Source organism: Chlorocebus sabaeus, chromosome 13 (assembly GCF_047675955.1).
Source record: "Chlorocebus sabaeus isolate Y175 chromosome 13, mChlSab1.0.hap1, whole genome shotgun sequence".
Lineage (NCBI taxonomy): Eukaryota > Metazoa > Chordata > Mammalia > Primates > Cercopithecidae > Chlorocebus > Chlorocebus sabaeus.
The window spans coordinates 43,453,601-43,480,281 of record NC_132916.1 but is presented as its reverse complement, the minus strand read 5'-3'; the positions used below and the strand labels follow the sequence as shown (position 1 = coordinate 43,480,281).

At 35.6% G+C, this 26,681-nt stretch overlaps 1 protein-coding gene across 2 annotated transcripts in view; it reads left to right on the top strand.

Moving 5' to 3' along the window:
- The window catches only part of MAN1A1 (mannosidase alpha class 1A member 1), a 170,756-nt gene that overhangs the window by 40,745 nt on the left and 103,330 nt on the right, over positions 1–26,681 (top strand). For both annotated transcript variants that reach the window (XM_008007209.3, XM_008007210.3), the window contains exons 3-5: positions 1,947–2,043; positions 6,867–6,982; positions 18,230–18,310. In XM_008007209.3, coding sequence (XP_008005400.1) covers positions 1,947–2,043; positions 6,867–6,982; positions 18,230–18,310 — 294 coding nt within the window. The remainder of the gene's footprint in view (positions 1–1,946; positions 2,044–6,866; positions 6,983–18,229; positions 18,311–26,681) is intronic.

Here is a 26,681-nt window from a genome sequence, read left to right as displayed (position 1 = left end):
TCATTTTTGACAAAGCTGAAACAAATCATCATAACTTTTTTTTTCTGTTTTGATATTCAGTATATTCCAAAAGTTTTTTAATTTATAAAGTATCTTTGGAAATTTACAAGAATGAAGAATTTACTAAATGTAGTACATTTAATGGGAAAACCAAATAAAACTCAAATATAATCTCTAGGTGTTCTGTAGATTTTTTTATATACCTAGTCTTTCAGAGGCTCATTGGTTTCTATTTTTCTGTGATGTGAATTTAATTAGTTTTAATGTAGATTTAAAATTTAATAAACATGTGATTACCTGCCATCTGTCAAGCAATATGCAAGGTGCAAAAACACACACCATGCTCATGTATTCCTTAGATACATCCTGTAAGAAATTATCCCAAATTTTCAGATAAGAATCACAAAAGCTATGACTCATCCTTAAGTTTGTGACTAATCAGTGGCGTTGTAGGGATTATAAATCAAGTCATGTGAGCCTCAAATCTATTTTACTTCTCAATAAAATTAATTTATAAGAAAAAAATCCTGAAAATACTACCATATACACATTCTTTTGATTGTTGGAAGATCAATAATCTGATTCAGTAAAGGAAGATTTTGTTGCTGACTCGTTAAAGGAAGGTGATGCAATGTGTTGGTTAATGCCGTGGGCTTTGGAGTCAGGTCAGCTTGGAGATGAACCCTGGCACCTTGTCTATGGGAAAATGTGATGACTTTGACTAAAGTTTTTTTTTTAACTTCCAAGCTTCAGTTTCTTCATTTCCCTAACAATGGTAATAAAACATATTTCATAGGGTTATAGCAGGAATTTGTTACAATACTAAAGTCACAGTATATAGCAGAGTACTCAGCAGATAATACTGATTCTTGGTAACTGTTGGTAATAATAGTGGTGAGTTAGGAAGGTAATTTACAAATAGGTTAAAGATGCTGATTGTTTTGTTCAGGAACGTATGTAAACTTTGTTATTAATAAAATGATACTAATCTCAATGAAGATTTTGAGTGGTAAATGGCCCATAAATAATATCTATAACTTTATGTGATGCTTTAAGATACTCTGAAATATGGAGCCAGATTGGAACATTTTCCAATTATGTCCATATTTTGATTACTGTTGATAATAAATTGGGGGTAGTGGCATGAATAAGTTCTAGACAGTTGAAGCATCCCAACCCTTTTAAAAAATATGTGTACAAAAATAATTATGTGTTCTTTGAGTCGTTGAAAAAAATTTATACAACTAATTTATGGCAGAGGGGTTTGGCTTTTAAAACCATTATTGGTGCATGGACCCTCAATTAGGAATATACTGGATCAATCTTCAGTTACATACATATACACACATATGTATCCAATTAAAGATTGATCATGTTAAAATAAACAAGTTTTTCCAAAATCTAGGCATGATCACAGTTTTATTTTTTATTTCTTGTAAATATTTTAAAATACTTTTCCATATAGTCTTGGTCAAGAAACATCAAAGTGATTTAAAGGGATAACCTGAATATTTATCTGTAAGCTGTGAGGTCAACAAAGTAAGAAGAACTTTGTGCAAAAATACGAATTTTAAAGATAGTCTTTGCAGAATTAATCTGTTATGAAAATGAACTAGATAAATGTAGACATGGTTCATACTTTTAAGATAAGCTAAATTCCTGTTGTTGGGAACTGACTTTTGAAAATGGTATTCGTATTAAATAGGATTAAACGAACTCAAAAAGAAAACTTTCCATTTGTAAACATAAAAGGGTAGTGTGTATGTGTATGAGCATGTTTATATGAGCATGTGTGTTCTGGTTTATATAATCATAACCCTTTTACTTAGTCATCCTTTTAACTAATGAATTTTAATGTTTCAGCCTTTGCTCTTCCATATATTACCTATTTTGTAGGAAAAACATCTCCATTCAAATTATAATCCTGTTTTTATTTTATTTCTCAGATGATGAAACATGCTTGGAATAATTATAAAGGTTATGCCTGGGGATTAAATGAACTGAAACCTATATCAAAAGGAGGCCATTCAAGCAGTTTATTTGGTGAGTAGATGTGCTTTGGTTTCTTAGTGACTTAGTAACTTCTCAGTAACTTAGTAACTTCTCCCCAATTGCTTCAGCTTATGGATGGTGAAGAAGTCTGTGTAATATGGCCCAGGCTATTTGGTTAGGAAACTTGCACACCTGATGGAATTAGGTAAGGATTGTGCATAGTATGTCCTTCGGTTAGAGTAGTGGCTGCGTGTTCGAATAACCTGCGTAACTTTAAGGAGTACTGATTCCTGGAGCATACTTATAAAGATTCTCACTTAATGTTTATAGGGTGCAGTATCAGGATTTTTGGCCTCGGGTGATTCCCACCATAGAAGCACTTGGTGGGCTGCACTAACTGCTTCCTGTTAGGTAAAAGCTGTGCCTTTATACATAAGCTGGGCAAGGCTGCCAGCCGTGGTGATCTTCAGTGTATCTCAATTTTGGCTGTAGGTTTCTCCTGTTTGTACCATGGAAGAGAAAGTGAGGATGGATTAGGTTAATTGAACTTCCATTTATCCACTTTTGCATACTTTATTGCATTTGGTTCCTGCAGCAGCTCTCTGTGACTGGTACTGTGGGTGTTAATAACATTCCATTGTGGAAGTAAGAAAGCTAACTAACACAAGGGTTTCATGGATTCTTTGGGTCACAGAGCTGCCCAGTATCCTCCTACTGCACTTGATTTCTTTCTAATCCTTAAAATTTGTCTGTAAGTAACAGGATGAAGGGAATACAGTGTTACTCAGGAACTTCTGAATTCAACAATAGAACACTTTCGATACTTTAACTGAAAATGTTAAATAATAGCAATTCACATAATAGTTTCAGCTCACATTTATTGAGCGCTTACTGTGTGCCAAGTGCCATTCATGCATTATCTCATTTAGCCTCATTAAAATATAATTTTATAGGTGAGAAAAATGAGGCCCAGAGATGAGTTTTCCCAGAGATAGCCACCTACTAACTGGCAGAGCTGGGACTTCAACCCTGGGGTGGCTAACATTAGAGTCCATGCTCCTAATTCTGACATGTTGCTTTTCCATTTATTTAGAACCTTCCATGTGTTTGGTTTTACTTGTAGCACTGGTGATAATGAAAATAATACAAGTCTTTGCACAGGTCTTTACACAAGTATTTGCCTAGTACACAACATGTAAAATGTAAATAGTGAATTATCAATGCACCAGGTGGTTCAATATATACTTCCATGAAGTTCTGAGGAACCAGTAGGACCTCAGGTTGGGAGAAGGGCATTGCAGGGTTTGCAAGAACAGGTAGAAAGAGCTGGGAAAAGTAGAAGAAAAGAGACTGTTGGTCTATCAGAGTGACACAGTTTTGAGATGAATAGAGCCTATACCTGAAGTAGAGGCAGTAGAAGTAACTCCAGACACTTCTAAAGTAGTGTTTTAGGATCCAGCTACCAGTTAACATGGGTAGGGGAGAGGTATGAATTGAAGAGAGAAACTCTGAAACTTCATGCAGAGCCAGAGGTCTTTATTTTTTCATTGTTTATTATAACATTTTTTGAAAAAATTATAACTCCATTTTGCTTTTATCTGTATAAAAGTCGTTCGTACCCTTAAGAAATCAGTTAATGTGTTAAATTGCCGTAATCTTTGTCAGAGGGATTGTTTGGTTTTCTGTTAAAACATCTACGATTTTAAAATTTGTTATTGAACATTAAAAATATGCTAGGTCTCTTAGGCCTGACTTTTGTTTTTTGGTTTTCATTGGCTTTTTCAGTAAAAAAACACTTTTCATAATCAAGATAAGAACTTGCTCTTAGAAAAAGAGCTACAGGTATTAGCATAAGGAAATGAAATATTAATAATTCAAATGGTATTTAATCTCATTCCATCTTCAAATTAAAATAAGATGCATAATGATTTTCTTATTATAGAAATGCCAATATAGGGGAACTTGTTACAAAGGCATACAAAGTTTTCATTTTTACAGATGAGAAAAACTTTTAACTGACTTCTTTAGCCCGCTCCTCAGTCAGATTTCTTATCTGTGTAATATGTAGTCCCGTATATTCACTCAGCAAACCAGGCAGAAGTTAGGAAAATGTGAGTTCTTTACCACCTGGCTTCTTAGGAAATAGTTTTTCGTTTGAGATAAGTGATTTTGAGTTTTAACCCTAAAAACAACCTTTTTGGAGAAAGTATTAGGCATTATGAATCTGTTCCCGGTTATTAGCCATTGGGGAGCTCTTCACGTCTGCTTCCTTCTCATGGTTGTTTCTCACCAGTTATGTTGAACCTTCCATCTTTTTCATAGACAAAGACTGGTTCCTTCCTAAACAACTTTAATGAATATAAAAAAACATCTTAAATATTCGTGATCTCCCAATTCCATCTTAAACAGGAAACTAGAACTATTTATTTAAATATTTGAGTGGTAAAAAGATTTCAAGTAAAACTGCACCTCAAAGAGAGGTATTTTGTGCCCGACCAATTATTCTCATGTAAAGCTACAGTACAAAAAATAAAAATATTAACTTAAGGCTGTTAATAACCTAGAAATGAAATGTCAATGAAAATATGAAGCTGATATCATATTTCAAAATGTCCACTTTAAAATATTCCCTCCAGTGTCTCTCTGAATCCATAGTTCTAGCTTCGAAAAAGTTAAAGGAAATTGGATTACAGTAAAACATGTCACAAAATGCAAGTGTCTTCAGGTTTCTTCCTCCTTATCATTAGATAGGGTTTACAATTTTTATCTTTTTGAAAATCAAGTGTTTTAATATCCTGTTATTTATAGTTTTCTAATAACTTCTCAACTTGGCATTTGAAAGGCATGTGCCAGTGAAATAATTTTCATTTATATTTATAGATTCGGTCTTGGATCGTACAGAATGTTAATTATGTATAAGAAGTGTAGTGCCCAGTCTTTCAGCAGTCATTCATTGTGCACCTGAGTGTAGGATCGGCTGCCTGCTACTTGCACAGCCAATAACAAGGATGAAGTTCAGTGAAAGGAAAATGACTTTTATTTCCAAAACTAGAGGTGGCTGGCTTACTCCTCTAGAAACTGCTTCAAACTTGAGGCTGGGAAGAGGATCTTAAAAATGGAACTTGGACTGGGAGGCATATGGGAAGGGTGCCTGAGTGTAAGGTCTGCATGTCTTGTTCTGGTGGCTTTCTCTAGCTATAGTCCACAAAGAGTGCAGGCTGACGTTGTATCAACAATGACTGGGTTGCTGACTAACTGCCTTGAGGTAATCTCTGAAATTTTGCAACTGGGTCTCCATCCTTGATCTGTCACAAGATTAGCCCCTGGAACTTCTAAGTAAGCACATAATTAGATCCAAGTATACAATTACGTAAATGTTCATGGGGTAAAAGAGTGCATAGTGGGAAAGGGAAGGGAATGAAGTTTCAAAGCATGTTTCAGGGGCATATTTTAAGACTAAGGAAAAAGGTTTCTACAGTTTGCTTCAAGGTTACATCTTGAGACTGGAAGAAAGGATGAAGAAAAACATTTTAAAATGCGTTTTGAAGCTGAACTACTCAATTACAATTGGGCATCATTGTCACAATTCCACAGGACACCATAAGGAATCTGGAGATAAGTAAGACGTGACTTGTTTGTTCTAAGTTTATAGGCTGAGTGCATCCCTCATGCCTCTAATTCCAGTACTTTGAAGGCCAAGGTGGGAGGATTGCTTGAGGCCAGGAGTTTGAGACCAGCCTGAGCAACATACCAAGACTCATCTCTACAAAAAAATTTTTTAAATTAGCCAGGTATGGTGGCACACACGTATAATCCCAGCTACTCAGGAGGCTGAGGCAGGAGAATCACTTGTGCCTAGAAGTCTGGGGCTACAATGAGCTATGATTGCGCCACTGTACTCCACCCTGGGGGACAGAGCAAGACCCTGTCTCAAAAGAAGAAAGAAGTTAATAGACTAAAAGATGCACATGTGTAATTTTAATACAAGATGGAAGGTGATGAATGCCAGGGCAACATGAAGTCTCCATGTCATTGGAATTCAGAGGAAGTAAACCACAGAGGTCAGGACTTGTAGAGGATGGAGGGCAGTTAGCATCAGTCAGAGTTCATACGGGGGTGAAATTTCATTTTAGAGTAACGTCTTCTTAGAACTATCACTAAACAATTTTAGATCTAATTATATTTAGAGTTTTGCACAGATGCACTTTGATTACATTAGTCTTAATAAGTCTGTTGCTCCTTGGTTTTAGACCTGTTCTTTTCTTGCTAGAGAATGCAATCACAGGCCGGGCGCAGTGGCTCACGCCTGTAATCCCAGCACTTTGGGAGGCCTAGGCGGGTGGATCACGAGGTCAAGAGATTGAGACCATCCTGGCCAACATGGTGAAACCCTGTCTCTACTAAAAACACAAAAATTAGCCCGTCATGGTAGCATGCACCTGTAATCCCAGCTACTCAGGGGGCTAAGGTAGGAGAATCACTTGAGCCCGGGAGATGAAGATTGCAGTGAGCTGAGATTGCGCCGCCGCACTCCAGCCTGGGCAACACAGTGAGACTCCATCTCCAAAAAAAAAACAAAAAAAAAGGAAAAAGAGAGAATGCAATCACAAATGAAATTTCTAAGAGAAATTTCTGAGACATTTATTTTTTATAACTCAGAAGAAACTTTTAAGATTAGTATATCAGTCAATAGCCTGTGATAATTTTTGGTTTGGTGCCGTTTTATACTTTCATTGAAAGAATTTTAGACTATGTTTAATATTATTGCTTATTAATAAATCCAGCATTACCCTCTCCCTGTCTTAGGTGTGGTCAATCTACATATATTTTATCTAGCCAAAGTATTTTATCAAATATTTTTCTGCTATTTTCAGGTAATATCAAAGGAGCAACTATAGTAGATGCCCTGGATACACTTTTTATTATGGAAATGAAAAATGAATTTGAAGAAGCAAAATCATGGGTTGAAGAAAATTTAGATTTTAATGTGGTAAGTTAAATAAGAGTTGCTAATTCAGTCCTTAAATTTCAATTAACATGGATAAATTCTGTAGTGGGCCCTATTATTGTATTGTAATGTACTCTAACAAAAATAATGCAACTTTAGATAGTACAAATATTATTATCTTATACTGTGTTCTTAAATTGTCCTCACTTACTACACAAATTTGTGTCTTGTTTTTTGGCAAAGTAAGGGTAAGAGAAAATAAATTAGTATTTATTGAGACCTACATGTGCCTAGTATTCTTGTTCAGTCCCACCGCAATGCTATGAGATGGACATTAATTTCACACCTTTGTATATTAAACATCTACACCTCAGAGGCTTACTCCAGACTGCACAGCTGGTTGTGTGTCAAGAGCTATGATTCTGATGTAGGTCCGTGGGGCTCCAGTGCTTATGCTTTTACACGGTGTCATGGTGTCTCCAGCAGCAGCAGCAGCATTCATTTTCCCGTAAAGAAAGCTTCAAATTTTGTGGATCTTATACACCTCTCAGTAAAAACAAATTGATTATATATGTGATATATATTCTTAAATTTTGTGTGCCATTGTTCTCAGCAAATATTTCAAGGCCCATTGTATACTGAGGGAAAGAATCAGAATTAAGGATAGTGAATACTTCTAATACTTCTTGATAATTTCAGATGGGGAGGACTACATCTTATCAGCTCTGATTTGATAGCCGTCGTTTTACTTTATAATGATATTGACAACTTACTCTAAGAAAAGAAAACATGTAGGCCATGGAATTTTTTAGTCATTCACTTAAGCGTGCATTATCAGTATTTCTAATCTGAGACCACTTTGCAGAAATTCTCGTAAGTCTCTTGTCTGTTGGGTAAGCATTTGATAGTATCTGTAAATCCCAGTCACCATGCACAAGTAACATTCTGTATGTTGAAAGTGGACAAAGAGAATTTCTCACTGTTGCCTCTGCTTTGTGGCACTCTTGCTCTCAGAGACCAAATGAGGACACCAGTGTTAGGCAGAATATTAAGGATCAGTAAAGCTAAGTTTTTCCCCCATCTATTTCAATTAAAAACTTATATAAATTAAAAGTTTAATATTTTGTTTCTACTCCCCTAATTAATTGCTATATATACCTGATTTGGGGCACCTTAAAGACAGGCAGATGAGTCTGTGTTTAATTTGCCTAATAATTGAATCTAGAATATAAAGGAGACCATATTCCAATCAATATTAAGGAACCTTGGGGATCAATGTGTTAAACCCTTCTATTTTAAACATGAGAGAACAGGCATGAGGAGCTAGTGATTTGCTCAAGGTTATGGAGCTATTTGATTAGAGTGACCTGTGGTAGTGCTGATATTGATAGAGCTAAATATGAAAAATTAAAGCACTGGAAAAAAACTGTTTCATTTTGGAGGCTTACTTTCTTAATAACACTTCTGTGGGCCGGGCGTGGTGGCTCACACCTGTAATCCCAGCACTTTGGGAGGCCAAGGCAGGCAGATCACGAGGTCAGGAGTTTGAGACCAGCCTGGCCAACATGGTGAAACCCCATCTCTACTAAAAATACAAAAATTAGCTGGGCATGGTGGTGTGTACCTGTAATCCCAGCTACTCAGGAGACTGAGGCAGGAGGATCGCTTGAACTCAGGAGGCGGATGTTGCAGTGAGCCGTGATTGCACCATTGCACTCCAGCCTGGGCAGTAGAGCAAAATGCCATCTCCAAAAAAAAAAAAAAAAAAAAAAAACTTATTTGGTTCTACCTTCTTATTAAAATCAGCTACCTACCTTCAAAAACCTGTAGGCTTATCTTTAGCTATATATGAGACCTATTGATATCTCTCTTTTCAAGAAAGGGTAAGGGAATAATAACTAAATTCCTCTAAAACACTAATGATGGAAAACTGGAAAACAAACTTTAATAACACTTGACTTATGAATAGTGTCCAAGTTTCTTACTGAATCTTGGACTTGTCCATCTGATAATTGTAGCATTGTTGCCCCAAACCTCCTCAAATATCATAGCAGTTTTTTTTCTTTTCACAACCTCTGCGACCTGTGGTAGTCTGAGGAGCTCTGGACTTGGGGCCAGGGGTTGGGGTTGGTGGAGGATGAGGAGCAGTTCTATTTAAAATGAGTAAGTACAAAGGTAACAGACGAGATGTTACTATAACAGAAGACAGTTGGCTGCCCTCAGACCACCACAGGATGTCTTCAGTGTGGGGTCCGTGGGTCCTGGGGACCTGGGAGAAGGAAAGATGAATTTAATAGGGGATATCAGACTGTGGAGAAGAGAAGAAGAATTTACTGGGCTTCCTTACTTGTAAGATGAAGGGATTAGACTAACACTGAGTTATTGCTAAGATACTGAACTTTGAAGTTTTCTTTGTTTATTTAAATTTTTATTTTATTTTTTAATAAAATTTCACTCAATTAGTATGCAGACTTTTGCATATATATTTTAGGCCTGTTAATGGTAGTTTTGGGTTATACCTTTCAAGATATAATTTTAAAATATGTACAACTATTATGTATTTATAAAAATTAAATATATTTCAAAAAATTACAGCCACATTTCTCAAATGTGTTTATTACACTATTTTCTTAATATAAGAGGTCTTGAAAAATATTTGTTGCAGGTCTCTCTTTGGGTATTACCATGTTTTCCTTTTAAAAAATATATTGTCAACAACAAACAATGTTTCCCATATTAAAAATAGTAACATATAAATTCAGGAGAGGTATATTGATTTACTTTTCTAATCATTGTGTTGTGAAGTTTTTCAGCTTACTGTATTCTAGTTGGTTTTAATATTTCACATAAGAATTTGTCTTATATTCACCCATTCTATCCAGAAATCCAAATGATTATTTTTAAAATTACAGGATTTTTCTTCAAAAAAATTGAGAAATTTTTCTCATTTATATGGAGAAAGGAGAAATTGAAAAAGCTTTACCAAAAAAAAGAAAAATTATACTAAATAACATGTAGTATAATTCCAGCTTATAAATATTGTTACTTACATTTTAGTTAAAACTTTTTCCTGATAAGATATTCTATTTGACAGTGTAAGGGTATTATTAAAAAAGTTGGCCAGGCGTAGTGACTCACGTCTGTAATCTCAGCCCTTTGGGAGGCCAAGACGGGCGGATCATGAGAAGATCAAGAGATTGAGACCATCCTGGCTAACACAGTGAAACCCCATCTCTACTGAAAATACAAAAAATTTCCCAGGCACGGTGACACGTGCCTACAATCCCACCTACTCGGGAGGCTGAGGCAGGAGAATAGCTTGAACCTGGGAGGCAGGGGTTGCAGTGAGCCGAGATTGCACCACTGCACTCCAGCCTGGGTGACACAGAAGGACTCAGACTCAAAAAAAAAAGAAAAGAAAAGAAAAGAAAAGTTAATGCATCTAAATTTATTGCAAACGGAAAATAAAAACAAAACAAATACTAATTGTTGAGAGTTGGCTTATCCTATGGTGCTCCTAAGTATAAACAAATTTTATACTCAAGAATAAATTTGTTAATGTGAAATATCCAATTTATATCACTGAAAAGTGTAAAGTTTTCTATTGGTTTATACTGTAATTAACTAAAACTCATTTTCTTTTCATTAGGGCATAGGAAGTTGATTCATTTTGCATACTTGGTAGCACAAAGTTCAAATGACTTTAATAGCTGGCTTAAAATAAGTCACTGGGATAATATGTTCTGGGGAGTAAGGAGCAAGGACTTCACAGAAGGAGCTTGTATTCAGTTCAAGTATCTGTAGAAACACATAGATATTGGGAGAAAACCCTAAGTATTGACTCCATGAATAAGTTTTCTAATTTTAGCTCAAAGTAATCTTAGGACAAAGAATCTAAAACTGATTCTTGGTTGGTCACTCTTCATTCACTCATGTATTATTTACTAAGTATCTTCTAAGGATCAAGTATTTACTCATATGGGCATTTAGTCTGGCAGGAAAAGTAGTCAGAGAACCCTAGCTAGTACCAGGCTATCTCGGTAGGAAAGAAATGAAAGAGGAAACTACTATTTGGCCAGGCGTGGTGGCTCACACCTGTAATCCCAACACTTTGGGAGGCCCAGGCTGGTGGATTTCTTGAGCCCAGGAGTTCAAGACCAGCCTGGGCAACATAGTAAGACCTCTTCCACCCCATATCTATTAAAAAAAAAAAAAAAAAAAAAAAAAAAAAAAAAAACTCCAGCCTGGGCAACAGAGTGAGACTCTATCTCAAAAAAAAAAAAAAAAAAAAAAAAAAAAAAAAAAAAAAATTAGTAGTTTGTGATACATACCAAGTATTATAATATGTGATTTTTTTCATGGGTGTATCTTGTTTAATCTTTGTGACAAGCATACAGAGTAGTAACTGATATTTTTCCCTGTACTTATAGATGAATAGGTGGTTAATTAGTCTGTCCCAAATTATGCAGCAAGATCTCAGGTTTGATTAACACAGTCTGCCTAACTCAGTGACCTTGTGTTTTTTTAATTGGAGAAGAAATGCAAAGAATTGAGAAATATATAGACAGCCAGAGAATTTGAGTCCTCTGAGGTTAGGCATGTCATCTTAATATTAGAGTATTAATTAGAGTTTGTTGTTCGATAGTGATTTGATAAATGTGTGTTAAATGAATGAGAACTTAAGCTGTCTTTCCTACTTCCTGACAGCCTATGCTATACTCAGCTGGAAGAAGAGCTCAGGTGGAAGGGTAGCTGTATTGTGTCATCTGTTTATATAGTTACAGATGATCTGGAGTTCAAGTCAGTTGGTCTACCTGTTATTACCTAACCTATTTCCAGAACAGATTTGTAGTGGCCCCTGACAACAGGAGGATCAGTGACATAAGAACAAGTGATCAAGGGTTTCCTATTTGGGTATTTCTGATTTCAATTGTGTTTTTACTGGCACTTAAAACAATGTTGGTTACCTAGAACCTCACATGAGAAATATTGAAAACTATCTTCTGTAATGAATTTTATAGAATATGTAGAATTTTTCTCCAGATAGCAATTTCTTATATTAACCCTCTGTAAAAGCTAAAGCTGTGTAGAAATTTTCCTTAAAGCCATATTTGTAGACTGCAGTAAAGCGATATCTGAGTGTGAGAGGCAGAGCCTTGAGCATGGCGAAGGATAGATGATCAGCCTGCTGTAGACACTAACTAGCAACACACTGCAACTGTGATCTTCGGCAAGCATCTGGATCATGCCTTTGGTTGTAATGAACACCTTGTGTTTTGGAGAACATAAGTACTGGTGGCAACGGTGACCTTTTTTTTTTCTTCAATGTAAAGATCCAGATTGTTTGCATATCCAGTTGGAATGCCCTCCTACTTTTCAAGAAAGTTAAGTTGTAGGGTTCCCTGTCAGGAGGATATATGTTGACTTCAGGAAGCAACTTTGGATCTTCTCAAATGCATGACTGAGTACTTGGCTTAGGTCCAGAGTTCCATGCCATAGAGCATGAAAGAAGTTACTTTTGCCCTAGTGTTACTCCTGAGAAAGGTCTGTTTTAGAGCCATGTTACATCCTGGTGGGTGCAGATAACTAAATTAATTATCCTATTAAATGAAGTTACTGAGTGTGTTCCATCTGAATGCTAGGGAATACCTGCCGAGAGTGATGATTTGGGTTTTGGTTTTAAGAGGATACTGTGCTGTTCTCTATGATGGTAATTAGGGCTGCTGCTTGAGAGCCTCTGTACCTGCATGGTAAAACCAATCTATTAACATAGAGAGAATAGGTATTTGCATATCTTTGTGGCCCACAGAACTTGCACTTTGTTAGTGGTCTTAAGAGGTTTGTCACGTTGCTTAAATAGGAAGCCAAAGGCTCCTCGGACACACTGTGACACACTGACTTACACTGTGAAATACTGCAATTTAATCTGTTTAAAGGAGTTGTATGCTTTTAATCCTCAAAGTGGTAATCCAGCATACACTTTGAAGTATCATTTATAAATAAAGGTATATGCTAAGCCTAAACATAGACAAGGCTTATTGGTAGTTACCAGTCTTTAATCAATGGCTTTGAAAAGTCTCATGTTGCTTCTGACAAAGCCATTGATTAAAGATAAAGCATCGTTATCATGTGTTAGTAATGGAGCAATTGTTAGTTATTTACATTGGATTGTAATGAAACAGTTGATATTAAACAGAAACATTGCATTGGTGTGTAGTGGGCAGTTATTAAAGCTTGCTTGATTCTCATGTGTGATAACAGCCCCGTACCGAGGCTCATAATTCACTAAGTAGAAAGCTGATACAGAGTTTGGAGGAATAGCTAGCAAAAGAGTAGCCACTGATTGTAGGGATCGGAGAATTGTCCTTTTAAAAACGAAAACTATGACACTTTGAGTTCGCTCTGAAAAATCAAGCACTCAGAGTAGAATTTAAATATTTCTGAAAAGTTCTTTTCCAAGTAATATTTTTCCATTTAATGCAATCAATCAGATCTGTCATGCTGTATGGAATCATAAGATAATAATTAAGGAGAATTCTAATACAAATGTGACTCAAAATAAACATCATAAGGCTTGAAGGTCCAAAGAAACAATTTATGTGTTCCTCGGGAAAAGCTTGCATCTTTATATAACTCCTCAAGCAAAAGGAAACTGGCTGAATCTGCACCAAAACTTAAATTTGTTATTTTCATTGTCAAGCCTGTTATTTCACTTACTGAAATCTATTAAAATACATTATCGTATAGCTAATTTTGGTGAATAAGTTGCCTATAAAAATATCAAATTTCAGAATTGTTTAAAGTGCTGTCTTGTCTAGTGTGAAGAGGTTGGTCTTTCAGATACTTATTTGAAAACAGGTTTTGAAGTGTCCATTCTCTCTGTTGCCTAGATGGGGTTAGATACTTCCTGTCCATGATCTCATGATACGTTGGTTCGGAAGAAGCCTTTCTTTGCAGAGATGGAGCATGATGTTAGGATTGGAGGAGGGAAGCATACAAAATAATTTATAAATTGGACTTTTTTTTTCATGTTAGCAGTCTTTATCACTTTATCTCATACATTTACATATATGTGTAGTAAATGAGTAGACAAAAATATACAGAAAAGGGATACATTTAAGGTAAAAGTTATCAATCTAAAACACCCAAGACAATGATAGAGATTAGTACTGAGACATAATTTTTTCATGATTTGTAATACTCACCTCTTGATTTTAGGTGTAAATTTAGGCATACCATATATTCAGTTTATAGATGAATCTGGTTTAGTCAGTTCTTTGATTCAGTGGTCATTGATATAAGTAAATCAAAATGAAAGAACAGTTCCTCCAATTCTTATTTTTTTATTGGTAAGTCTTAACCAAAAATTTCCAACCTTCTCTTGTTTATTGGTTGACTAACTAATAGGTACATGGAATTTAAATAAAAGATGGGATCTACTTCTTAAACTGCCACTCACGTAAGACTGTGTACTAGAAGCCACTGAATACGTGGGGCATACCGGAATGCAATCTTAAAGATTTAAAGGGGAAGTTAAGTTTATTTTAAAACAAACTCAGGTAGACTGCAAAATTCACATTGTTAGGATAAATCTCATAAGATTTAGTGTTACAGGCTGCTTTGTCTACCTGCTGTCCTCCCCCAGCTCCAGATACCCCCTCTGTCATCAGGGTAAGTCAGTAGAAAACTTTTAGAACATCATGATTATTAATAAGAATATATTCATTTAAATTTAATATTTTAATGGGAATTAGAATCAGAAGTTTATAGAAATGGCCTGAGACCCTCAATTGTAGAAATTCACTTTTGAAAATTCAGATTTCATATAAAATATATCAAGCCCCAAAGGAAGTTGGTCAACTTCTGTATTTCCAAAGAGGATATTTAAGCCCTTGAGAAATAAGACCTCAAATAGGCCAAAGAAGGTGAGTATTTATGACTCTAGAGTTTCTGATTTTCCAGTGACCCTGGGAAGGTAGGTTTTAGTTCATTTAGGCTGAACTGCACAGTGGTAGCAACAACTGTCTATTGAGTGCGTTACTTGGGTCAGCTATTGTGTACATTGCTTTACGTCGTGGAGGAATGCTTTGTCCCTTTCTACATATGATGAAACCAAGACTCGGAATAAATTAGTTACCTGGGACCTCAAACTCAGATGGCTTCCAAATCAGCCTTCAATCCCAGGTCTTTCTGATTTCTGCAGTTTATAGTCTGCTGCTCCAGGATAGCCGACCAATTTGGTGTGGTGAGAGGATTTTTATCTTCTTAGTCTTTTTCATCTACAGATCTGTAAAGAGTGAACTAAAGGGTCTAAATTTCAATCTTTTGGCCTAAAAACATAATACAACCTAGAATATTGAAAGCGACCTCAAAGTAAGGTTTCTGTATTCCTTAAACTTAACTTTGAAAAGGAGAGAGAAAGAATTATATGTTGGAAATTTGAATGTGGTTCTGGTTTTCAAACAGAGAAGATGGTGACTTGAGAACTAGTGATGGTTCTGGTGTGATGTTCCAGAGCAAGATTTATTAAAGACAAGGACATAGCAGTCACTGGGATCCTTCATGGATTAACTAACAAGCCAGATTTGCTTCTTAAACAGGCTCACTGTACAGACTGTTAGATCCATGAAATCCAGAGCTATAGCAAGTTACCTTGAGTATGGCACCTTGCAAGGTCATTTCTCAATATTGTACAGTACAAGATAAATGAAATTTAGGTTTTAGAATATGTAATTGAATCAATAACTGGTTGAATAACTGCATCCAACAGTTGATTGATGTCTAGCTGAAGATATATTTCTGGTGGTGTTTGACATAACTCAGACCTCCATGTTGCAATAATTTTTATCAGATGTCTATATAAAGGTCCTGATTATCCAGATTTTCACAGGAGGGAGAGAAAATGCATTATGTAAAGAATCTATAGCCAGAATAAGGATATAAGATCATCTTATAAGTCTTCAATAGGCAGCAATGTGGGAAACTGTTTCCAGGTTTAAAAACTGAAAAACACAAGTACTAATTGAGAGGAATGTGATTTGAGGGTTTAAGCTTATTCCATTTTATTATTAGATATTATTACTCTTAAACATAGGAAACATAGTCACGTGAACCAAACTAAATGTATGGATTATCTTCCCTTTTCCTTATCAGTAATTTTGTAGAACATTAAAGCCTTTGCCAGTATTTATGTAAAACTCATTCAGAGTGATAGACCTCAAAGTTAAATTACACCTATATAGAGTACTTTTAATCAGATTGTATCAGGTGCACATTACAAATCATAAAATACGGTTAAACACACCAGTCTTATTTTGTGATGTTTTTGCCTAACTTTGACCTAATAATTCTGTCTCCTAACTTGTTTTCATAATTGTCCTTTTATAGGAATTTTTTTGAATTTTTTTAACTTAAGCAATTATTTGGCTTTAATTGTTAGATCCTTAAACCTTTTTATAGAGAGCATGTAAGGATAAAATGAATACTTATCACCTTTTTTTGTGGAAATGTTTTATCCCACTAAAATGTAGACTCAAGTGACCTTGAGGACCTTATCAGTCTTTATTGCCATTTCCCTATAACCTAGGACAGGATCTGGCACATAGTAGTTGCTTAATAAACGCTTGTTAAAGGAAATAATATCTCATGATTTTGACTAAGTTTATCTGCCAGATATTGACTCCATATATTTTAAATTGCTGTGAGTCCCATGATTATTAGTGAGTGGTTTGATGTTAGGCAAAAGTGAACAACTACTCAGTAGGCCCAATGAACATGAAAAGAAGGTAACTAAAGCTTGAAATGTACTTTATAATCTAAATAGTAGGTTAACTATTCTAACTTATCTAGTAACAGAATGTAAGACGGATCTATTTACTAATCGAATATAAAATATTGGCAGTAATTACTAATTATATGACCATGAATAAAGAGACTTGGGGGCATTATCATGTGAGGTGTATAGAAGTCATACTAGCAGAGCCCTGAATCAAGAGTCACAGTACTCAAGTTCAAATCCTGCTTCTACCAATTATTAGTTGTCTGAACTTCAAAAAGTAACATTAACCACTATAAGTCTCGGCTTCATCATTTTAAAATGGACATAAGAATAGTAATTAATTCATAAGGTCATTGTGAGGACTAAAAGAGATAGTTTGTATTAAGACATTAGCACAGCACCTGGTACGTTGTAAATAATAAAAGCAAGCTATTATTGATGTAAATAAGGACTATTTCACCATGGTATAGCATACATGATTATCGTGTCCTTTATGCAAAGATGAATTATCTTCTCAGAGATGAGAAGAACAATCCCAAGCCACAGGCAAAAAGTTGGAAACCAGCACTAGGACCCAAATCCTCGGACTTCAAATCCTATTTACAGTCCAGCTGTGCATCATGATGAAAAGATTCCTAGACTAATGTTGAACTACTAGATTCCTAGACTAATGTAGACTGAATGGCCTTTCAGGAATAAGAAGCAGACAAACGAATAAAATAAAGGAGAATGCAGATCAGAAAAAAAAATGCCCTGGCCCCATTGCGTTTACACAAATAGGGAATATCAAGTATTGTATCTGCTGTTGAAGAGAGAGGAAAGAACTTTATTTTGCAAATATTTTTATAATTTTGTTTAGGAGTCAAAATTATTTTTATCTATTGTATTAGTCCATTTTCACACTGCTGATAAAAACATACCTGAGACTGGGAAGAAAAAGAGGTTTAATGGACTTACAGTTTTACATGGCTGGGGAGGCCTAACAATCATGGTGGAAGGCAAGGAGCAAGTCACATCTTACATGGATGGACACAGTCAAAGAGAGGAAGAGCTTGTGCAGGGAAACTCCCTTTTTAAAACCATCAGCTCTCATGAGACTTATTCACTGTCACAAGAACAGCACGGGAAAGACCCCCGCCCACCATGATTCAGTTATCTCCCATGTGGTCCATCCCACAACATGTGTGAATAATGGGAGCTACAAGATGAGATTTTGGTGGGGACACAAAGACACACCATATCCTTTATTTTAAGTATGTTTTTCCTTTATTTTAAAAAATTATTGTATAATGATTGTACGATTTTGGGGGTCCATTAGTGATGTTTTGATATATGTAATGCACAGTGATATTTAATACTTTAATTTTAAAAGGGAGAGCATTTCCCCCTGTATGTAAATTTCTCTGGGTAAGCATAAGATTTGAACAAAATTTAAGTATTTAGTATAATTTATCACAATTATGGTTTTCTGAAATGTGTACTATCATGTTTGATTTTTTTTTTTTTCATAGAATGCTGAAATTTCTGTCTTTGAAGTAAATATACGCTTTGTTGGTGGACTACTCTCAGCCTACTATCTGTCTGGAGAAGAGGTAAGATGAAAAGTGGTATATAAATATGAATTATAAAGCGTCTTAAACTACATTTTTGGTAAAATATGCCATTTGTGACATATATTTAGAAGGAATCTATGGAATTTTTATATTTCAATGAAGCTGTAGCTTACACTGAATTTCTTATAATATGTACTAATTAAATGAGCAAGCTGGGAAAGTTTGGCAGAACATACTGTCAGCAAATGTTAGCGCCTTTAAAAACTGGCTCTATTGTGTTATGTATGGTGTGATTATAGCTACAAATTGTATGTGCCTATGGACAAATTAAAGAAGTTTAGTGTAGTGGCAGGCTTGTGGATGAATTTTTTTCTTTAAGAATTATTTTAATGTTAATACAAATAAAAACTTTTTTAAATGAATAAAGCCTGGCAAGTAAGATATAAATATTATAGTTTTTATGTAATTGAGGGGGTGAGACACTTAGCTACCAAGTAAACAGTCCTAAAGGCCAGCATCCCTGTATCAAGTGCTTTGGAGCTCTTCCTGAGTCAAGGTTTCATTAATTATCCACTGCTTGGAGCAAGGCAGGAATTTTAAATTTAACTGCCTTTTATTGATAGATTAAGAAAGGATTTTTGTATCCTCTTAAAGGCCGCTGATGCTATTTTCTTGAAAGGTTTTGGACAACTTTATGAATATCGTAAGTGTCCACTAAGGGTTGTTGGAATGGGCCTCATCTTTAATGTTGACAGTGTTAAATGCTGACATTATGGAAAAACTGTCACATACTTCAGTTGCACGTCAATCAGATTTGAGTTAGCCTCAGCATTCCAACTGGGGAAAGAGTAGATCTTACCCAATGCAGTATTTCATGTATTGCTATGCTCCTTCAAACAGATTTAAGCAGAGCAATAAATGTTTAATGAGAAAAGCTGCTTGACTTTGTTTGTGTCTCTCAAGCACTTTCTTGACCACAACATACAACCCTCACAATCTTACATTTCCTCTCTGTTTAGATTTTATTCTACCTTAGATCTTTCCAAAGTAAATAGATAACTTCTGTATTCCTCTGTATCTCTCCTGTTCTAGTGTTAAATGTTGTTCATTGTGGACTCTGTTACCTTCTCAGCCAGGGTAATGTGATCCCCTGGTGCATTATGCCTCTTCCTCCCTTTTTTCGATTTTTCCACTACCAAATAACTTCATTTGTTCAGTTCAGTAGGATATACTAAGGATTAAGCCCAAACCAAAATACCCCAGAACACTATATTTTTTAAAAGTTATGTTTAAAATTAACTAATGTTATTTTAGTTAACAGGTTTCTGCTTTTAGAATACTTGTCCTTGAGTATCCAATGCCAGGATGTTCTCATTGCTTTGGATATGATATACTAAGATGACCTTGGTTTTAGCTTCTTCCATGATTTATGTGGAGGTGAGACAATTTGGAGGAAATAAGGATTGCATCCTTTTGTGTCTGGGCTCAATTAGGATAATAGAGCATACAAAGAAAAACACATACGTATTTATTCTAAATATATATCATATTTGATTAGGATACTTTTTCACTCAGTGTTTTAAGTTTACATATATATGTGTTTCTATATATGTGTATACTTGATGTGTATATATATATAGTTATAATACCCACATATTATAGTTTGCCTATAGATAAAATAATTTGCCTAAGACTTTGTAAGGATATTTTTTAATTCTGTACGGTGAACTTTAGTAAACAAATGGCTACAAAGAACACTTCCATTGCAAATAACTATTCTTTCAGTCTGCTTTGTCCTCATCACTATACAAACATGTTTTTATTACATGTAGGTTTTTTGTATTTTTATTTTTATGATAAAAATTTAAGATGTTCTTCTTTCATTTTTGTATCTGTAGAGTGCTTTAGTTATAGGGACCCATATTCTTAGCATGTTTTTTCTTATAGTTTCTAAACGTTGGACAATTAGATTATTTTCAGTATCTTTTTATTTTGAATAATAATGCTATAATCGATAAATATTTATTCTCTGAAGTGGTGTTGGCAGGTGAGAAGTGATTAATACTGGATTGTTTTAACATCATCACTTACCTATTTCTCCCAATTACTTAGTCCCTGACAATTGATTTTCATTTGATGAATGCATTCAGGGGAATTGGCCATTAGGAATGTGATCCAGAAAATTTATTTTACCCCAGGTCTGTTCTTGAGCTATTTGTATTCATATCAAAACGTTTTTAAATCAGCATTCATGTAATAGAACACCAACATAGCAAATTATGAATAAGTTGGTTTTAAATAGTTGATAAAGTTTTATACAACACACTTTTTATGTAGATCAGACAATTTACTAAGATGTCTAGGACAGTTCATCTTTCTGTGTACCTCGTAGGAGGACTTTTAAACCACCATAATTTGACATTCTGATTTCATCACTGAGGCTCAGGAGTATTTTAAGAACAAATCACCATCAGAAGTAGATAGACCCCACATTGATATCAGCTCAAGATTCTTAAATTTATATTGCAAAAGCAGGAGAAGAAGTACCACTGATTTGTGACACGTGTTTCAGGAAAGTTACAGTTAGAAACACTGAACAATAGTTAAGAATCCCAGCAGAAGTCTAAGCTATCGAAAAACTAATAGAAACATGAAGTACCTGTAGTAAACTTTGATTACAGGCGCATATTCAAAAATTTGAAACCTTGTAGCTCAGTTAAAATATTTTGTAGCACCATAAAAAAAGTCAATCCTCAGTATTTTCAAATGTTATGTAAGAAACTCAACCACGAGAATTACAAACAGATAGGATGGAGATGAATATTAAATAGGAAGGATCAGTATTAAAAATAAATTTAAAAGGTAGCACTGCTCTATTATAAGCTGGAAGGGAACTAAAATTCGCACTGGAGATGGTAAATATAGCAGCATCTAGAATATGATTACCCAAAATATGTTCTAAAGACCACTAGTTTCTTTTGATATGGCAGGATAAATCTGTATCTGTGTAGATACTAAAAATATGTTTGGGAAGAGCTACATCCTGTATTCTTTCTTGGAAATTTAGAATGCACAAAAAAAGTGAATTAACTTTTATTTATCCTTGCATTTTCCACACTTACTTAACAATAGCCTTCCTTTATTTAAAAAAAAAATGAAGCGACATCTGCTAACAGTAAATTACAATTATTTTTCAGAACAATTTTTGGAAATGCTACTACAGAATAAGAGTAAAGCAAAGATGATATTGACATTGACAAGTGCAAAAATGTGTGAAATATGACATTGCAAGAGAAGGTGACACATGTAGAAAAGAACTTATGTGAATATACCACGTAACATTGTTTTACAATGGAAACCAATAGCTGTATTGAGCAGAAAGCGAATGTAATAGGACATAGAGATGTTACAGAATCAGAGAGAGGGCTGAAGAGCAACTTGGAACAAAAAGTGTCAAGTTGGCATAGGGGATCTCTATAGCTGTATTATCCCTGGGACACCTTCATTAGTAACATGACTGTTTCTTCCACCCTTCTGTTAGTCTACTCAAGACACAAAGTCCCTGGAGAAAGAAACTAATTGTGAGAGTTTCAGTTACATTCAGCCTCTTTGGGGATCTTGGAGAATGGAAAGGGATATGATAGAAGTCTTCTGCAAAGTTCACGGGATTCATATCCCGTGAAGACTGAGTAATATAAGGAAGTATAGATAATTCCTGAACAGGAAATTGAGGCCCTGTGAGAAGGGTAGGGAGGTAGGACGGGTAGGAGCCAACAATAAGATTTCACCCACTGTGGTGAATATAAATATGGCAGAGGAAATAGACAGGCCACATGGAAGCTGACAAGTTAATAAGATATCTGAAAAAATGTAATCTGATTTGCAAAACTGTTCTGTAAGCTAAGAGACGACATTTAGAATAGACCAGAGTATTTAATCCTCAAAGAAAACATTCTGCCAGTACAACTTAAGTGTGTAAAATAGAAAAACAATAGCCAACTCCTGGAAGCCAAAATGATTAAGAACTAGCTTTCAAAGAAAAAAGGTGAGGAAGACATCGTATCCAAGAATGGTAAAAGAGACAGAATGGATTTTTACAGTAGATGAGTTTATTATGATAACCTTTCATTTTGAAGGCAGCAAAAGGATTTTTCTTCAGATTCCCCCTAAAAGTTATCCACTGCTGCAAACACCAGTACAAAATATTGCTGAGAGAGATTTACTCAGTAAGTATAATACTGCCAAATTTTAAGACTAACAAGGAGGAAACACGGAGGGGAGTAGGATTGTGGAGTAGAGAGGAGAGAGATAAGATTGAGAATGTTTACTGGTGGGAAGATGTATTTGCTTTTTCATAGTAGGGTTAAGATATTTGGAGTATTTGGGAGTTAGAAATCGATTTTTTAGAGTTTGTTTTATGGATAATCATAAAAATGTTTAGAAATTCTCTAGAAAATTAGGATATATGGGCCGGGCGCGGTGGCTCACACCTGTAATCCCAGCACTTTGGGAGGCCGAGGCGGGTGGATCACAAGATGAGGAGATGGAGACCATCCTGGCTAACACGGAGCAACCCCGTCTCTACTAAAAATACAAAAAATTAGCCAGGCGTAGTGGCACGCGCCTGTAGTCCCAGCTACTCAGGAGGCTGAGACAGGAGAATGGCGGGAACCCAGGAGGCGGAGCTTGCAGTGAGCCGATATTGCGCCACTGCACTCCAGCCTGGGTGACAGAGCGAGACTCCATCTCAAAAAAAAAAATTGAAAAGAAAATTAGGATACATGATTGGTTACCTTTCAAACTCAATGTCTGCCACAATTCATTAGAAAGTGAGTAATATCCCAGACTATCTATCTGTTTCCTGCCTCATTCTGCAAAAAAATCGGAGTGCCGGAAAATAGGTATGATTCAGTCAGAGCTGTGGAAAAACAGAGAATAAAAAGTTAAGGCGTATTGAAGTTTCAGGTAAGGTTAGCACATAGCAGTGCATTCTGCCAGTTGGTAAATCATCTGGGCTTTGTACGGAAATGTATCTTCAGGTTTCCTAGTGATCAGAGCAAAGAAGGGAAGAGAATTAACAGCAATCTGGTTTTGCCATATGAATGCAAAAAATTTGATATCATAAAATAACCCACATATATTGCTACGTTGAATTTTCCATAAAAGGCAGAAATATGTGGTATAAACAAGAAAAATCCAGCAATACATTTAGATCCACCAGAAATACATTAGCACCTTCCCAAATCCTATTCTAAATTATGAAAATTGAGTTTAGATTTATCCTGCTCTCTTATATATGGAAAGAATTTTAACCTATGATCTCTAATTAGGTAGATGTAAATCCAGAAAGCAGAGATATCAACAAAAGGCCTAATTGGGGAAAAAAATAAAAAGGCTGGAATTGAAAACAGTGGTCATAATACCTTAAAATAAAAATAAATGTTAATCCCATACAATGAAGAAATAACAGAGCTATGCAATACAGTTAAAAGGAAGAATTGAAATAGTGGTACAGTGAAATTGAAAATTAGGTAATTGATACAGTTTGGATGTGTGTCCTCTCCAAATCTCATGTTGAAGTGTGATCCCCAGTGTTAAAGATGGGGTCTAATGAAAGATGTTTGGGTCATGGGGCCAGATCCCTTATGAATGGCTTGGTGCCTTCCTCCAGGGTAATGAGTGAGTTCTCACTCTATTAGTTACCACAAGGTCTGGTTGTTAAAAAGAATCTGGCTGGACACGGTGGCTCATGCCTGTAATCCCAACACTTGGGGAGACTGAGGCAGGGGGATCACTTGAGCCTCAGGAATTTGAGAGAAGCCCAGGCAACAAAAGCCAAACTGTCTCTACTTAAAAAAAAAAAAAGTCTGCTACCTTCTTTCCCTTTCCCCTGTCTCTCTTGCTGCCCCCCTGGCCATGTGTGACACCTGCTCCCCCTTCACCTTCTGCCATGATTGTAGGTTTCCTGAGGGCCCCACCAGTAGCAGATGCTGATATTGTGCTGCTTATACCATCTGCAGAACCATGAGCCAAAATAAACCTCTTTTCTTTATACATCACCCAGCCTCGGGTATTCCTTTATAGCAACACAAAACAGACTAATAGAGTACTTAAATTCTTTACAATATTTTTCATATTCTATAGACAATGAAAATTTTAGGAAAATAGGTACATCATACCTCCAATCAAAATATAACATTAGAAATGTACACATATTTAAAATGGTATACCTACTTGAAAATTTAAAAATCTCTCAAATAACTAGATCAAGGAATGAGTATATAATATTAGACTACTTAACAACTACAGTATAAGCATCACATTAAATTTGGTGGAAAGCAGCCAGAGTTATACTTAAAAAAATATGTAGCTCCAAAGATCTGCATTAAGAAAAAGTAAATATGTGGTTAAGTCTATATTTCATTAATTTAGGGGAAAAACACAGAAATATATAACAAAAATAAGAATATAAATAGATTGCAAAATGAAAGAGAAGCTGATAAAGCTTTCTCTGCCCCTTCTCAACAGCATCCTTATTGAGATAGTCTTCTAGGAAAAACCTTGAGAGCAGTAAGAACCATGTTCACTTATTAAGAGACAGAAAGTTTTGATGACCGTGAGTTTGAGTGGCCCCCTCAGCAGGAAGACTCTTCTAGGCATGTTTTTGTATAGTGTCCTCACCTGTACAGAGCAGTTCATGGAAATGGTGCTTATCAGATTGGGTGGTGATTGGGACAAAGCCGTGAGAGATATGCTCCAGATCACAATCACTATTTGGAAGAAATCATGTATCTCTTCAGCAGGTATTGGATGAGTGTCAACTACGTGTCAGACACTGCCCATGGCCTCGAGATACGCCTGAGATAAAATAGCCCCCAGTTCCTGGCCTTGTGGAGCTTACATTTTACTGATTAAATGTAGCTCATAAACCAAAACTGGAAAACTTGATGAGACCTGTAAGAAAAAAGTTGATGTTCTGGTTGGTCGGTTTTGTTGTTGGAATGACAGGCGAGCACACAGGGAGAAAACTGACAGTGATGTTCATCCAACTGATCTTCATACTGCCAGCATCTCCCCTCTTCAGTCTCTCCCCCACTGTAGCACTAAGGAAAGTCGTCATCACTCCACACAGTCTTCTTGCAAACCACACTGGTCCATGTGGCCTTAAAAGTTGAATCGTTTTGATTCAGCCTACAAAGCCTTTGTAATTCAGTCTCAGCCTACCTTTTTTGGTTTCCTTCATAACCGTCCTCATGCATCTTCCACTGTATAACAGACCCTTTTTCTTCCAAAAAACACACCAAGCACATCTGAGTACTTCTTATATCTGCATTCCCTCTACCTGGAATGGCTTTCACCCTGCTCCTTCCACCTGCCAAGATAGATACAGCCCCTCTGAGGCCCTCCCTGGTTGCACAACACTAAGACACCCCACCCCCTCCCCCTTCTCTTCCTTTCCTGCATTCTCTGCATACACTGCTATTATAGTTCATTGTTTATGACTCTGTGAACCTTCTCACCTCCTCACTTCCTTTTCCCCAGTAGGATTTGTACAACTCAAAAATAAAAATGACGTTTCTGCTGTTTTCATATCCTCATGCTTAGCACTGTATGCCTGGCACTAGAAAACATTTAGTAAATGTTCGTTGACTAAAACTCTTCAACAGGTTTTCTGTGACCTTCACTTTTTAAAACCCAAACAGAAAATTCTTCCAGTGACGTTTAAAGTAAAATCTGTACATGGATAATATTAATAAGCAACTGGCCTGGAAGGCTTGGGGTAAGAGATTGGAAGGAGAAAATGCGAGGTGGTAAGGTGATTGACAATATGCGTGATCTCTAACCACATACAGCCTCTGTGGCTCCACCTCCAACCACCCCAGCTAGCAAAGCATCTTCCTTTTTATCTGTTCTGTACATGCTGATTCTCTGAAAAAGAAAGTTTTCAAAATCGGCAGGAAACTATTTGTAAATTATATTACAAATAGTATTTTGTAAATTATATTACAAATAAATAATGATATAATTATTTCTAAATTATATCATTACTAAATACAGTAGCTCATTTATGACTAAATGAGTCATAAATGAGCTACTGTACTTAAATGTACCTTATGTACTTTATGTAAATGTAGACATTTAAAGTAGATTTGACATAGAGCATTCTGAAATTATAAACCTAAGAAGAAACTATAAAAAGTAAATGTGAAAGTGATTCTACAAGGTATATATATGGTCCTTAATTTGAGGAAACTATCTAACTAAAACTTAATGACACATTTATGCCAATTTCCTAGAAAGGAACAATTTTAATTATATTTATCAGGTGATACTGATTGTTATATTAATGTAATTATATAATTATGTAATTATTGTATATTAATGTGTTTGGCCCTATAATTTCTTAGAG